The 13,852-nt window shown below is 58.4% G+C and overlaps 3 protein-coding genes across 4 annotated transcripts; 2 read left to right on the forward strand and 1 right to left on the reverse strand.

Moving 5' to 3' along the window:
- Positions 1 to 3,984: 3,984 nt before the first annotated feature.
- Positions 3,985 to 5,196, forward strand: JDV02_003717 (uncharacterized protein; the record flags this gene model as incomplete). Its single annotated transcript, XM_047984878.1, has 2 exons — positions 3,985 to 4,110; positions 4,213 to 5,196. 2 exons carry the CDS (start codon positions 3,985 to 3,987, stop codon positions 5,194 to 5,196), a joined length of 1,110 nt encoding a protein of 369 aa, XP_047840853.1.
- A 1,445-nt stretch (positions 5,197 to 6,641) lies between these two features.
- Positions 6,642 to 9,620, reverse strand: JDV02_003718 (uncharacterized protein). Of its 2 annotated transcripts, XM_047984879.1 has the most exons (2): positions 8,879 to 9,508; positions 6,647 to 8,624 (listed from the first exon to the last, which is right to left on the reverse strand). In XM_047984879.1, the coding sequence occupies exons 1-2, from the start codon at positions 8,901 to 8,903 to the stop codon at positions 7,063 to 7,065; spliced, it is 1,587 nt and encodes a 528-aa protein (XP_047840854.1). In that variant the 5' UTR covers positions 8,904 to 9,508; the 3' UTR covers positions 6,647 to 7,062. The 2 variants fall into 2 exon arrangements, with proteins under 2 accessions (XP_047840855.1, XP_047840854.1); XM_047984880.1 differs by having other exon boundaries at positions 6,642 to 9,620.
- A 709-nt stretch (positions 9,621 to 10,329) lies between these two features.
- JDV02_003719 (uncharacterized protein) lies at positions 10,330 to 10,698 on the forward strand (the record flags this gene model as incomplete). The annotated part of the gene is made up of 1 exon (XM_047984881.1): positions 10,330 to 10,698. One exon carries the CDS (start codon positions 10,330 to 10,332, stop codon positions 10,696 to 10,698), a length of 369 nt encoding a protein of 122 aa, XP_047840856.1.
- Positions 10,699 to 13,852: the final 3,154 nt, after the last annotated feature.

Genomic DNA, 13,852 nt, shown 5'->3' on the forward strand with positions numbered 1-13,852 from the left:
GTCGGACTGAAGGTGGTGGGGGGGCCACTTCGTCGTGGCCCAGCAAAGGGGGCTTGGGGGGCTTCCCAGCTCCTTTGTCGGGTTGAGCGGGGCCCGCCTTTGGCGAAGAAAATGCATGTCGCAAACGGGTATCTGTTGCAGCTCAGACAGACAATCCCATGCATGCATCGAGATGATGCTTATTAGTTAATTACCTGCTTGATCCCGCCCTCCGTTCAAATAGTCCTCTCCAATGGACGCTGGGGTTCCCCCTCGCTGGCCCTTCGGCCTCGTCGCAATCCGACGGCTTCCTAAATCACACGTTTGGACTCGTCAGTGGGCTCGTCGCCGCGGCTCATTCACCGGTCAGTGGTGGGTGGTGAGGGCCACGAGATGTGCACAGTTCGCCAGGGAGCGGACATTTGCGCCTGTCACCCGGGCATCAACCGCCCACTAAATTCCAGCAGAGGCCGTGGGGAGGTGCTGATTGACCAGAATGTAGGTACGTACATACGAAGTACAGTACGTCTAGGGACGGACGGCGACATCAAGGACACCCACCCTCCTCACGCACCGCTGCGCAGACACGGGCATGCAACCAGGTGACGTTTGCAGCCTGAGCGCGCCAGACCAGACCAGGACCTGACGGGCTGTGCGGTGCACCGCGCTCGATTGCTTCCTCGTGCACATGCAATTGCAGCACTGGCCAGGTCACGTTGTCGTCGTCGTCACCGTTGTCGCCCCCTCGGGAACCAGCGTGCTATTTTCGCTCCCAATGTGTAATCCGGCGGTGCCAACCCTCGTGTAGGCACATGATGGACATCAAAGCGAGTTGCTGAGTGGCGGATGATAGGCGGTGGTTGGTGTTGGCCTGCTTCCACAGACAGCACTGCCGCCGCCCAACGACGCTTCGCCGTTCCGCTGATGGTGCGCGTCGTTTCTGCTTACGGCTACCAAAGGGCTACTTCGTATGTACGAATCATCTTACCACAGGTGCCAGTACAGTACTGCGTCTACATGGCGATGCTTGATTGACTGACGTTTCGTGCCCTCTCCCGTTACGAGCGGTGGGTCAGCAGACACAGACGGGCGCACCTTGTGCAGGATCGCCTCCATGGCCTCCACCACTGGGCCTTCCGGCCGTCCAACCTGCCGCCGCATGCAGCAACACGAAGGTCCATCTGCCGCGTTGCCGCCCATCGTTGGCGCCACTCAATCTCGGGTCGGGTGCGGAGTTGCAACTCCTCAAAACCGCTCGCCATCTCTCACATTCCCGCGCCAGAGTGCAGTGCTTCATTCAGTCTTGCTCGGCTTTTACTTTGGTGGCATAGTGACTTTAAACAAAGAGGCCAGCGATCAATCCATTGGAGCTCACCATTGACTTATGCGTACGTGGTTCACAGACGGACCCTAGATCGGCATCGGCAAACCAACCAACGCTGCTGGCCGAGAAGCATTGTCGTGGGTCGTGTGTCTGCGCGGGAATCGGGTGAGGAATGGAGACACCAAATTGGCCATTCTCCACGACTCAAGGAATCGAACCGTCACTAGGCTTTCCCGATCTCGATCGCCATTCTTTCGTGCCGGCCGGATAATATGCACCTGTGCCCCGTATCTCACGCCATCGTCCCTACAACGGACCAGCACTACACCCACTCTCCGTAACCTCCCTGTTGGGTTCCCTGGGCAAAGTGGAGGATTCTAGGAGCTTTGTGCCGCTGCCTGCGGCGACGTCCGTCCTGCCAGGCACCGTCAAAGTCTGTAGCCACAGTCCAACCAGTCCAGGCTGAGTGCGACTTGCTACCTCCCTTTGTCGATGCATCCTCCGTAGCCCTCTTGAAATGCCAAGATGCTTTGATGCGGGGGAGGTTAGCTGATGCCCCAGGCTCATAGGCGCCACGGGGCGGACGGAACCTCGGGAGCCACACAGGACAGCTCAAAGCCTTCCGGCCCATAGGTACGGGCTCCCGCGACAGTCCTGTGGTTCTCCTGGAGTCCCATCGGAGGCTCAATAGATCGGCCGCCTTGGCGTTCGTGGAGGCGGGTGGGATGGATATTGAACCCATAACCCAATTCCCTATGCCCGGTGCCCTTCATTGGACTTGCAAGGCTTCTGGCATGACTACGGACCGGGGGTAGAGGCGAGGTGGCGGATATATTGAACTTACAAGCATCGGCGGTACCCTGGATCTAACCGGACTGAGTCGTACATTTAACTCGCCATTAATTGCGCCGGCGCTCGAATCGCTTTATAAGAAGCGTAACGCACTCCATTGCCTGCTCAACTCTCTTGATTCGCCATGCTTTCGATGGCCTTGCTTTTGAACCCTGCTCTGCGGAAGAACGCAGGGGGGGCAACGCCTTGGGAGGATTCGAGAAGCACACGCGCGCTTCGACTGCAACGCCATCTGGCCAAGTTGCCCAAGCTGTGCGTTGCCCTTACCAGGCCGGCTGGTGCGCTCGGACCGACTTTATGCCATCAGGGATAGCTGCTCCTGCCTCTCGTTCCCACATGACCGTGACGTAGATGGTGTTTGACGAAGCTCCTTATTCCTGATTCATACCAACCCTGCCTAGTGAGAGCACTTGATTTGTCCAGCCGACGCGCAGGATGCAGGTCCAGCGCCGCCACGACTCTCCAGCTGGGGCACAGGCAGGGCTGAAATCCGGGGGGCGCCAGAACACCATGTCATCTGGGGGACGAGGCTTATTACGCTGTTCCCTCGGGGGCCCAGAGAAGCACGCAATATTGTCAGCACTATGCAGCCTACCTGGGCACCTCGAAAGCTCCAAAGAAGCCTGCCCGATTCACTCGCCCTTTTCGTGCTTGGATGCTTGGGACAGGTCGTGTGGATCTCTACGGTTGCCGTTCCGTTGCCCTGCGAGTTCCCATCGACCCGTGCGTGGTGCAATGGTACATACCATGGGCGAATGCCGAGGAATGCGGCGAGTCTCCCTGCCGACCCCCTCAAAGGCTATTCTGCGACCCGATATCTCTCTGCAATGCCTTCCGTCCCTGGCCGACCGACGCCTAGCCCAAGTTAGGCGGATAGATACTACTGCGAGATCAAATCATCGTGAGGCCTGGGTCCCCTGCGCGGCACGACCAGTGCGGCCGAGGCTGGCTGATGGGAGCGCCTTTCGTGCAGCGGACAGGGACGAACGTGGGAGAGCGTTCGGGGTCCCACAGACCTCGTCGTCCTCTAAAGTTCCGCCGGCTGCCCCCCAATGGCTCGCCCGCCTGCCTGGGAACCGCGGCGGCGGCGCTCGAGTAGGTAATTTTTCAACCTCGTCCTGCCTTTACTTGCCTGAACCTCGTCGGCGGAGGAGCCCACCTCATCCATTGCCTATCCTGCCACTGGCTACCTGCCTTTACCTGACTTACTAACCCACTGGCCTCCGCCAGCCAGCCTGCCCTCGGACCAAGCGAGAGCATCTGCTCCATATCGGCGAAGCTATCTGCAGGCTTGCAGCCAAACAGTGCGCCTCATCAACAGGGAAACAGATCAAGGCATAATTGGCCATTAGCACAGCACCCGAGGTCATGCGTGTGCATGCTCACACCGTCCAGTAACTTAGTAGCAGAGGCTGGAGTGCCCGTCCACTGGCCTGGCTTCCATCCAACCTAATTCACGGGCCAAGCGCCTGCAGCTTCAGCGACTGTAACGCACTGCGCGGCTGGCTGTCCCTTCCCGCCAGCAGCTTACACCTCGTTTTTGGCTGTAGCCGCCGGGCTGGGCTGGCTTTTTTTTTCTCCCGGCCCCTGGCTCCATCCACTAGACCCGTCTCACCCACCCGTCTAACTGCCTGTGGCAGCCATCACTGGGTCAGCTCTGCACGGGCTCGCTGTGCACCACACCTCGCCGGGCTGCTCCTCCCACTCATCCCTCCCTTGCCATCCCTCGCAGTTCTCGCTGGCCTCCACATCCAGCAAGTTCTCTTCCCTCCACAACGACAGCATCAACGACAGCTGTGATCGATCTGGGAAGCAACCCCAACCGTTGCATGAGTTGCCGTCGTACTGTTCCCACTTCCAATTTCTCCCCTCTCCCAGCAGCCATGTCTTCACCGTGGAAGAAGCAGCCGGAGGAGGTGGTAGACTGCGTGCTCAAGCGTGCAGAGGTCAGCAAGGTGCGTCAAGGGATGCTGCAAAGGCCATCATGTTCACTCTGCCTGTGGCCTTTGGCTCTGAGTGCCCGCTAGGACTTTGGAAGCTTACCCTCTTCTTTGCAGATTGCCCGTCGACTGCAAAATCGCCTCGCACTGGCCCAGTTCAAGACAAAGCATGGCTGGGAAGACCTCACGCTCGACTCGATCGAGCCGAAGCTAGAGGAGGAAATGAGACGGAAGCGCCTGTGTGACGGCGACATCCTCTCCGACTCCTCATCGAGCGCATCCGATCTCCCATATCCCACGAGAACACTCATGAGCTCGCCGCTCAAGGCGCCGCTCTTTTCCGATGCCGTTGGCTCGAGCAACGGGAGCACCGGCCACCGCAAGCGCACCTACTTTGCGTCGTTCGAGCACAACACGTCTAGCCCTAGCAAACGATATCGTGCATCGCCGACGGCGCACAAGTCTTTCTCTGGCCACGCCACTTGGAAGGACAACCATCAGCTAGCCCAGTCCTCGCCCATCAAGCCGCGCAGGCTCCCGCACTTCACCACATCTGCCGGCCCCGACGTGTCCTTTTTCCAACAACGCCGCATGACCGATGCACTACGATCGCCCAACTTTGCCGTACCATCCGACGATGACGATGATCTTCCTGCACACTCGTTCAGTGTCAATAACCTCCGGTCCTCGCCCCCTCGCACACCGCCGATGCAGCCTCGGAGCGTTGCGAGCAAACGCAGCAAGGACCACCTGGATGGCGGAAATCAGGGCAAGACGGGCGAGGAAGGTGCTGACCTTTTGCTGTATCTGGCCGCGTCGCCGTCCCCGGCGGTCAAGACAAACAGGGGACGCATGGAGGGCCTCTCCACGCCGCCCCCAAAGACCAGCAAGCTGGATCTCCCCTCGTCCATGATGACCACCCCAGGCGGAGGCAACTTGTTCCCCAACACACCCGGACAGGGTTTCGACTTTGCCGACTTTGTCAATATCTCGCCGAGTCCAGCACAGAAGCAATGGAGAACCCCAGGACGTGCCATCGCTCGCACCCCGCTCAGTGTTGCAAGAAGACGCCTGACATTCGAGGATCAACCGCTGCCATGATGTCGTCACAGCGCAGTAAAGCCATACCACATTATCACTCCACCTCAGCACCACCAGCGGCGCTACATTTCCTATGTACATGATACCACGACCGCACATACTGCACCACGCATCCGCTGCACTATTCTCTTATTTCGACATGCTCAAGCTGTGGGTAGGATATCGGGGCATTGGGATCCTACGAGAGCGGTGACACGGATTGGCCGTATCACTCAAGTATGATGCGCACAATATCTGTTTTTGATTATCACAAGGTTATACTGTTGTACGATGAGCAGTTGGAGAGCCATGGAATCAGGCGCTGGCAATGGGTGGAATTCTAGCGCGCGATGAGAATGCTGCGCGGGGACCAAAGACGGCATTGTTCGGGGACACCGAGGTGGCTGGAAAGGAAGGACGGGGGGAGGATAGCGGAGACTAGCTAGGAAAGGATCCTTTAGCAACCGAATTCATGTTGAGTCACGTTGATACTTTTCTCATCTCCATGCCGATATGAAGCTAGCCAATTCACCGCAATGGTCCAACTGCCTTGTCAACACGGGTTTTTTCTTCACTGTTTGTCAAGTGCGGATCGTGGCGCCACTAAAGTGATGAGATCAGACAGGGTTGGTTGGCAGTGTCTTTTTTTTTTGGTGGCTTGCGAGGATGGATGCGCCGGCGGACGCGTTGAGTGCCCTTCCCATTTACGCGTCTCTGGCGGGGTGACGCGTGCTAGTCGCGTTCCAGTCCGGGCTGCCGCAACAACGGCCAATCAGCAGCGGCACCAGACCCACTCCTTTGGCCTCCGGAGTGGGGGGGGGGCGGCTTCTCAGCTTGCATGAGGCGGTACGTACGGTCGGACCGCTCTGTCCTCCGGTCGCAGCAGTACGTATCAAAGCACGTTGTCCATGCCGCCGCGCCTGTAGTAGAGGTAGAGCCCGTACGTACGAAGTACTGTATGTATGTATGCACATGATGTCATTTCGGGCTTTAACGGGGGGGGAGGGGAAGAGGGGGGAGCGACACGCGGGAAGTCGTTGCGCGTGGTCAGTCGTAGTACATAGCACCTCGAAGTCCTAAGGTAATCAATTGGGATCAATGCAGCGCAGCACGGCACAGCACGGCGCGGCGCAGCATAGAACGTCCTTTTTTTTTGTCTGTCTGTCTTCGAGGACAGTTATAAGCTGGTCGGCCTGTGCGTTCCGCCCCATCATGCCCAGTTCTACGAAGTATCTTAGTAACTTAGAACTAGTCTTCGAGCACTTCTAGAACGTACAGCGCACGAGTTACGTAGCGGATACGTACAGAGATGTACACAGCTAGAATTTGCGTAGCTATAAATAACCCTTGCGTCGCATAGTGGTCACTGGCTGGATGCGTCCTTCTACCCTGCGACAACGAATTCTGCTGCAGCAACATGTTCATTGCCGGTCCGAGTACGCTCAAAACCAGAACATCCAGCAAAGTTTTGTGCCATATAAAGTATTCAATTGGGAGCCGGGTTCGTTAGGTTTTCCCCATGTGTCTATGTATGAAATTTGGGGGGGAAATGACATCCAGTGCTGCACGAGCCCCGCCTCTTCGTGCACACATCTATTTTGCATCCATCGTTCTGGGTGTCGCTCATCTCTTCCCTTCTTGCAGTCGTGCCAGCGCCCGCATAAATGTCCCCCCCCATGCCGTACATGACCACCACCTGTAGCCTCATGATATACCCTTTCCTCCGTATGTACGGTGTTTCATACCCCTCAGCGGAAGCATAGCTCTTCCAGCCACTTGCTTGCATTTGCAGAGAGCCCGTTCGGCTCGTCCAGCTACGTCACCTGTCCTGTTGTTCGCCACCTTCGACACCTGTCGGTCCGCGCAGCGAGGCTTTCGGTCGGATATTCAGGCACTGGCCATTGTTACATCCTGCTCTGTGGTTTCCTGTCTCATCTGGTATGACATGACTGCCCATACCAACTGCATTGCCGCTACCCTTTGGTCCGTGTCGAATAAGTCGTACCAAGCGCTCCTCCACGCCTGGACCTTTCCCCAGCTCCGTTTTGACGCGTCCAGCTCGGGCGAGCCGTCCAGGACTTCGAGCAGCCTAAGCGGCACCCGGACACGCAGGATGGAAATGTGATGGAAGAGAGAGCTAATCACGAATATGTCATCGTAGTCAGTTCCGTGAGCTTTGCCAATTGCTTCGTACTTGGCTTTGCGGTCCCACGCGGATGACGGTGGTCGCACCATGCGGTAGTTGTCGTAGATGGACATGTTCTTGCGTGGTCTCTTGCTGAGTGGCGCCGAGGTGCCGTCGCCATCATTTGGGCGGGCGTCCTTGTCTCCTTGAACCGCATCTTTGTCGACTTCACGGCCGATGGGGCCGCCGGAACCCCCACCCCAACGTGGTTTCGAAGTCCACCATTGGCCCTGCCCGAAACGCTCCTCTGTCCGGCCCTCGCGTGCCCGGTGCTGCGCCGCGATGAGCGCCGCCGTGATTTCTCGGGCGAGGTCCAGCGACTGGGCCGTCTCGACGTCCGGTATGGTAAAGTTGACTGTTGGCCGAATGCTCACGGCTGCCACGGGGCCGTAAACTATGCCAGCGCGTGCGGATTCGCGGGTCCTTGGGCTCTGGAAGACGAAATGGCAGTGGCACGGTGTGTATGACTTTCGCGTCTGGGGTCCTGGGGATGAGTTGAGATGGAGGCGAGGCTCAACTCGAGACATGGAGACGTTGCAGCCAAAGTCGTAGGCAACCAATTTGATGAATGCCGTGATGAGAGTCTGACGAAACTCGGGCGGCATGGACTGACCGGACGATGTGCGAGTAACAGCAGGCGTTTCAGCTTCATTGGAACCATCAGCCGGCGACTCGTGAGCCACGTTGGCGGCCGCTGCCTCAGCGGCTGACATCTCTGGTGACGGAGGGAGGTCAGGAGGGCTCGTTGGGTCATCCCAATACACCGTCAACAGCTCGAGACAGCGGAAGAACTCATATGCATTCCCCAAACGGGCCTGTTGTCTTCCCTTTGGCGGCGAGATCCGCCTCACAGTCCGAAATGCATCCGTGTTGCTGTTGGAGAGCTCTTTCTTGCGTTCCAGATAGACTTGGCAGCCGGGGGATTGAGTTCCCATTCTTAATGGCCACCGGCTGGCTTGGTTCTCTTCACGAGACTCATCTGCAGTGAGCGTGTCCCATCGACGAAAGTCGGGGACGAAGGAAGAATCGGGGACTATGTCCTGGACTGGAGCATCTGGCTTCAGATCGAGTCCAATTGCGGAGAAGCCGACGGGGCCCAAGACGGCTGTGGATCGACCAGTCTGCTTGAGCAAATTGGGGAGAGCCAAGGAAGGGTCCAGCGGCTGATCATCCTGGGCGAAAGGTTGATAGCGCGGGATGTTGATCGGGGTGGGTGGTGGTATGTCTTTCGGATCAACCTTGTTGGCCTGGGGTGGCAGGTTGGCTGCCGGACGCGGCTGATTAGCGGAGCGGTCAAGGGAGAGCAGCAGCCGAAATGGCAATACACAAGGACTCAAGAGTAGGTGACTGGGCGGCGTGGAGAACAGAAACATCCAGTGACGGAAGTTGGCAAGGAACCAGGCAAGTGAGACATGGTAAGGGGTCTAGCATATACAGGAAAGGAAACGGATGAGGCTTATGAGTTTGATGTAGCGGTCGGTACTTTGTACAAGAGGAAAAAGCTTCGCATAGACATACCCAAGGTGGGGAAAGACCCAAACATGACGGACTAAGGGCGAGGTAGGGTAGGTAGGTGAGGAGAGGAGGGGAGAGGAGAGCAGCAAGAGGCACGTGCTCTACTATGCGAGGGCGAAGAAGACACAGAGTGAGTAGCCCTGTCGATCAGCGAGGCAACGAGTTCGGGGACCTGGGAGGGCGATGGCAGCATCAGTGTGCTTTCGACGAGGACGAAGATACAGCCGAGACAAGGCAGCACGAGCAGCCAAGCCTACGGATTTCACTCCAGCTCTGGAAGGCGAAGGCGTGGCGGCGGATCCTGAACGCAGGGCCGATGTTGGGGAACCAGAGGTGAAGGCCTCGAAGGCGGTCAGTCAACACAGCCGTCAATGGCTCCGTGTGACCGACGTCGACGGACTTGTTGATAGACGTGGACCGGCGCGCCGAGCAGCCGGGAGCGGGGGTTGCGGGCGGAGCTCCGACGGCAGGGCAGGGCAGGGCAGGGCAGGGCAGGGCAGGCAAGGGCAAGACTTGGGGTGTTGCCGTCGAGATCGAGGTCGGGTGGCGTGCGCAAAGCTGCTGGGGTACCGAACGCTGGCTGTCGAGAGCACAAGAGCAGAGCACGGGGCCCGACCGGCGTCTAGCACTCTGGCTGCTGGACGAGCGGAGGAGGAAAGGAGGCGGCGCTTAGGCAAAGCAGCGACAACGGCACTCGGGCGGGCTTGCTGCACGCGAGAGGCGCGGGACGGGTGTGGGTACATGAGCTAAGGCAAAGCATGGGCAATGTACGAAGTACCAACTGGGGTCTCGTTCGCGCTTCGAACCTGTTGGGCCCGGTAGTGGCGGCAGAAGTGGGTGCAGCAGAGGGTCACAATGGGATGGGCGCACAAGCTGCACCAGATACCCCTGATGACGCAGGACGGCCGGCAGCAACCAGGAAGCTCTGGCTTGTCTGGCACGTTGAGAGAGAAGCAGCATCGGGGACCGTGGCGTCGGGTAGCTTGACTGTCAGACAGCCGACGGCACCAGATTCGACGGCGCAGCGCCTTGCAGCGGAGCCTTTTTAACAACGCACTGGATTCCGTCGTGTCCTCCGTGCAGCCTCTTCTTTCGTTGTGGAACGTACCGCACTGCATCCGCCATTGTCTCAGATGCTAAATACTTAGGAACAGTAGCACTTCCGTATGAAAATTTGCCCACGTCGAACTACATGGGGTATCAAGTGCCTGCGGTACCTCAGTAATCCGTACCAAGAAGTGGTGCTGCTCACCAACAGGAAAGCAATGGATTGATGGCATCCCGGCCCGTACCTTCCTAGTTCATGTAGGGAACAAAGCACGGGGCCGAGTGCACGTCTTTCATCAGTCGCTCCTGCCACGTTTGAACCCCACCGCGGTGCTCTCCAGCCAACCTCTGCCCTCCAAGCCGCGTACCCCTTGAGTTGCTTTTTATCGCTAACAGGCCCAGGAGAAATGGCACGCCTTTTGCCTGCCCGGTGGTCTGACAGGTCAGTGAAGAAGGTACGTTCAATGCCGCGCCTGCCCGAATTGCACCTGCGCGACACCACCGTTCTGTCCTTGATCACTGATGAGCGTTTTGACCCCCCGCCTCGTCTCGCTGGCGTCCGTCTTAAAACCATCAAGCCCCGCGCCATCGGCATCGCCATCACCGTCGTCGTTGCTTCCGCCTGCGCCTGCACCTGCACCTGCGCGAAAAGCACCCTCAGAGGTGCCTCGGTTCGCGCGCGGACAACGTCGCCGGTGCATCACATTGGAAACTTTCTGCCCCCTCCCTCCACTTCTCCCGTGGCAGATCAACTGCGACGCAAGTCTTCAACCTAGCGTACCGGCTGTTTCAGCGGCACCCGCCCCATCATGTTTCGAAACACGGCCTCCTCCATTTGAAACTCTCGCCCGTGGTTCGCTTAATGCGCTCAGGCGGTCGCCGAGGACGCCAACTAAGTTATGGCCCCCCCCCCGGTGCCAGCCCGCAACTGGCCGACACCTCTTGTTGAGCGCTTGATGGAGCGTCGTCACTTCCAGGCTCACATGACGAATGATTCACAGCACGGCCCCGCATGCTTTCGATAGATAGACTCGAGGGAGGTCGCGGCATCCCACACGCAGCGAACGCAAACCCAACCAAGGCTGTGTATGTGTAACCTTGGCACGCATCGGCAGGAAGCTTTGACCCCCGACGAGGACGATATCGTCAGCCACCGTCAACTGCCCAAGGGTAGCAAAGAGTGCTGCGCCCGTCCAGCACCCGGCTGCTCAACCGGGAGCATAATCTTTTCGGCGCGCATGTCTTTATCTTCACCGTCGACTCGTCACTTGAGGGGACCGTGGTTTGAAACGGGGCCCTGGCGTCGCGCGCAGCCTGCAACACACCAAGCGATAAGATCGCACGGAGGATGAGCGCAAGGGGCACCTCACTCACACAAAGCCTTCTTTGGAGCCACGCGCTCACGGTCCGTTGCCCCCTCGGGCTCTACAACAGGGCTATGCCTCCTCGCCATACCGCGCTGCGCACCGCATTGCAGTACTACTGTACTCCGTACATGCTGCAACAACGTTGTTGGTACTTCGTAGTTTGTACCAACCGTTGCCTCAGATGTGTCACATTTCAGGGGTGTGACGACCCCTGTTCCATCACCCTCACCCGGCATCCGCTACGACACTCACGTTGTCAACTCCGTGAGTTACAAAGTCTGGGCCTCCGAGTCCGCGTTTCGCTCGGATCCACGCACGCCTTGCCACCCGGCGCACACGTCTTGGCTTTGAAGGCTATGTTCCTCTGCCGACGGTTTCACGGAACCCTCGTTTCGACGTGCTCTGTCAGAGGCAGCCTTGCCGTTCGAGGATGCTGGCAACCCTCATGATTTCTCACTTTTGACCAACCAACAAATGTTTGTTGGTTCAGTGGTCCATATCCTGACATCTTTATGACTTGAACGAGGTTAAGGGTGCCTCACTCAATCTGACTGAGCCGCCACTTGGTTGCTCGCTCTGGTCTTGTAGCTGGGAATTTATTCGCCACTGGATGGCCGCGAGGCACTCCTCTCTGTGATGGCTTGGTCTTCACACGACAACCCAACGTCTTCTTCGATCCATGCCGGACCGCGCACGTCCTCGTCAAGCCCGACGTCCATGCCCGCTCTCTTCAAAGCCACGGCCCCGGCCCCAGCGCCCACCCTGTCAACATCTTCAGACACTTCTTCAAAAGCCCCAAGCTCTGCGCCATTCAAGCTGGTCACAACAAGAAACGCGCTACCTCCAGTCGTGGACCGGCAGCTCGACGCAGGCCCTCCTGCACCGCCCGTCCCTGGTAGAGGCACAAAGCCGGCGGACTGCGCGAAGGTACCGGGCACGATGCCCATTGTCGCCGAGGATGGGAAGTCCGGACGGCAAGCGAATGCGCCCCAGAAAGATCCGAGCAATGCGCCCCCGAAAACGTCGGTCAATGCGCCGGCGCATGCACCAGCAACTGAGCTGGTGAACACTCCTGCGAATATTCCGGCGGACAGTCCTGCGAACAGGCCGGCAGCTGAACCGCAGACAGCGCCAGAGAGAAGACCAGCGAATGCGCCGTCGAATGGAACCGCGCGACATATGGAATCCCCAACCAAGACGTCTCTCAACGGGGAGGAGACAGCTCAATCACCGTCGAACAGGTCTGTGGAAGCACCTCAGAGAGATGAGGCACCAACGCGGCCCTCGAACTCATCTATTAACACACCCGCCAGGGCACCTGCAGTGCCGCCGCCCACCACGTCTACTGCAAGTAACGATGGGACTCTTAGGCCATCAGCGAATACACCCGCCAACTTGCCCGCTGTGTCTCCTACCGGCCTTCTAGATGCAACGCATGGGCTACCAGCCAATACTCCCAGCAATACCTCTGTTAAGGCTCCAGTGAAAACACCAACCATCAATACTGTTCGCATTGAATATGGAGCAGCCCAACTACCAACGAGTGCACCTGAGAGGGAATCTGCGAACCCCCAAGGAGGGAAGCCGGGAAAAGCACCCGGAAACTCAGATGTGAAATCACTTCCTGGGAATGCACCATCCGGACCTTATGCTGGCTTCGAAGAAGGTATGCTACGGCAAACATCAAGCACAGCAACGACAACGTCGAACCATACCGCAAATAAGACACCTCCTGCCAACGCGTCAACCCCGGTTACTCACGCCTCCGCAGACATACCACTTTCACCATCTCAGAAGGTATCGGCAACGACGCATGTTGCTGCCGGAGATGCATTGTCTTCTCCGCCGGTACATTCACTGGTGACGGAGCCTGTTGCTGTTGAGGGGATCCCGCGTCCTCTGCCTACGAATGCATCAATCACCCCTCTATCAAAGGCACTATCCGAGACCCCAACGGGCAATTTCTCCGTGAGCAACTCGACAAGCAGTGCCTCAAACTCGGCAACGACCTCTGTCACGGAAGCGGCGACCCATTCGTCGGCATCATCGACCACACCGAGTTTGTCTCACACCATGGGGGGATCGACCCCCTCCACTCAGGGGCAGCCGTCGTCAACAACTGTTACTAGCCGAGTCGACACGTCCGTTTCAACATCGAGCGCGAAGAGCACTCAATCACCATCTCAAGAACCAGCAGAAACGGAGGAACCAGAAACCCCCGACTCACCACCTATGTCGCCTACATCAGCGTTGCCCGAGCCGCCTAAGCCAGAACCCGGGCCTCCTCCCCCTAGACAGACTGCCACCGTTAGCGACAACGGACAATCGGCCCCTTCTCCAGAGCCACCGATACAGCAGCCGAGCCGGCTCCCTGACATTGAGGCCACGCAAAGGAATCAACCCTCGCAGCCACAGCCAGAAACCCAGACGCAAAGGCCTTCGCGGCGCCCCACGAACGAGTCGTCCCCAGCCGTATCGACACAACCCCGGCCCACCCAAGGAACTGACCTTGGCACACAACCTGAACCTCCTGCGCAAAATCCAGCCCTTTCCACCACAGAAG

Source organism: Purpureocillium takamizusanense, chromosome 3 (genome assembly GCF_022605165.1).
Source record: "Purpureocillium takamizusanense chromosome 3, complete sequence".
NCBI lineage: Eukaryota > Fungi > Ascomycota > Sordariomycetes > Hypocreales > Ophiocordycipitaceae > Purpureocillium > Purpureocillium takamizusanense.

Bases quoted from the DNA above. Each gene is read 5' to 3' on its own strand.
- JDV02_003718 (XM_047984880.1), bottom strand. From the start codon at position 8,733: ATGTTTCTGTTCTCCACGCCGCCCAGTCACCTACTCTTGAGTCCTTGT.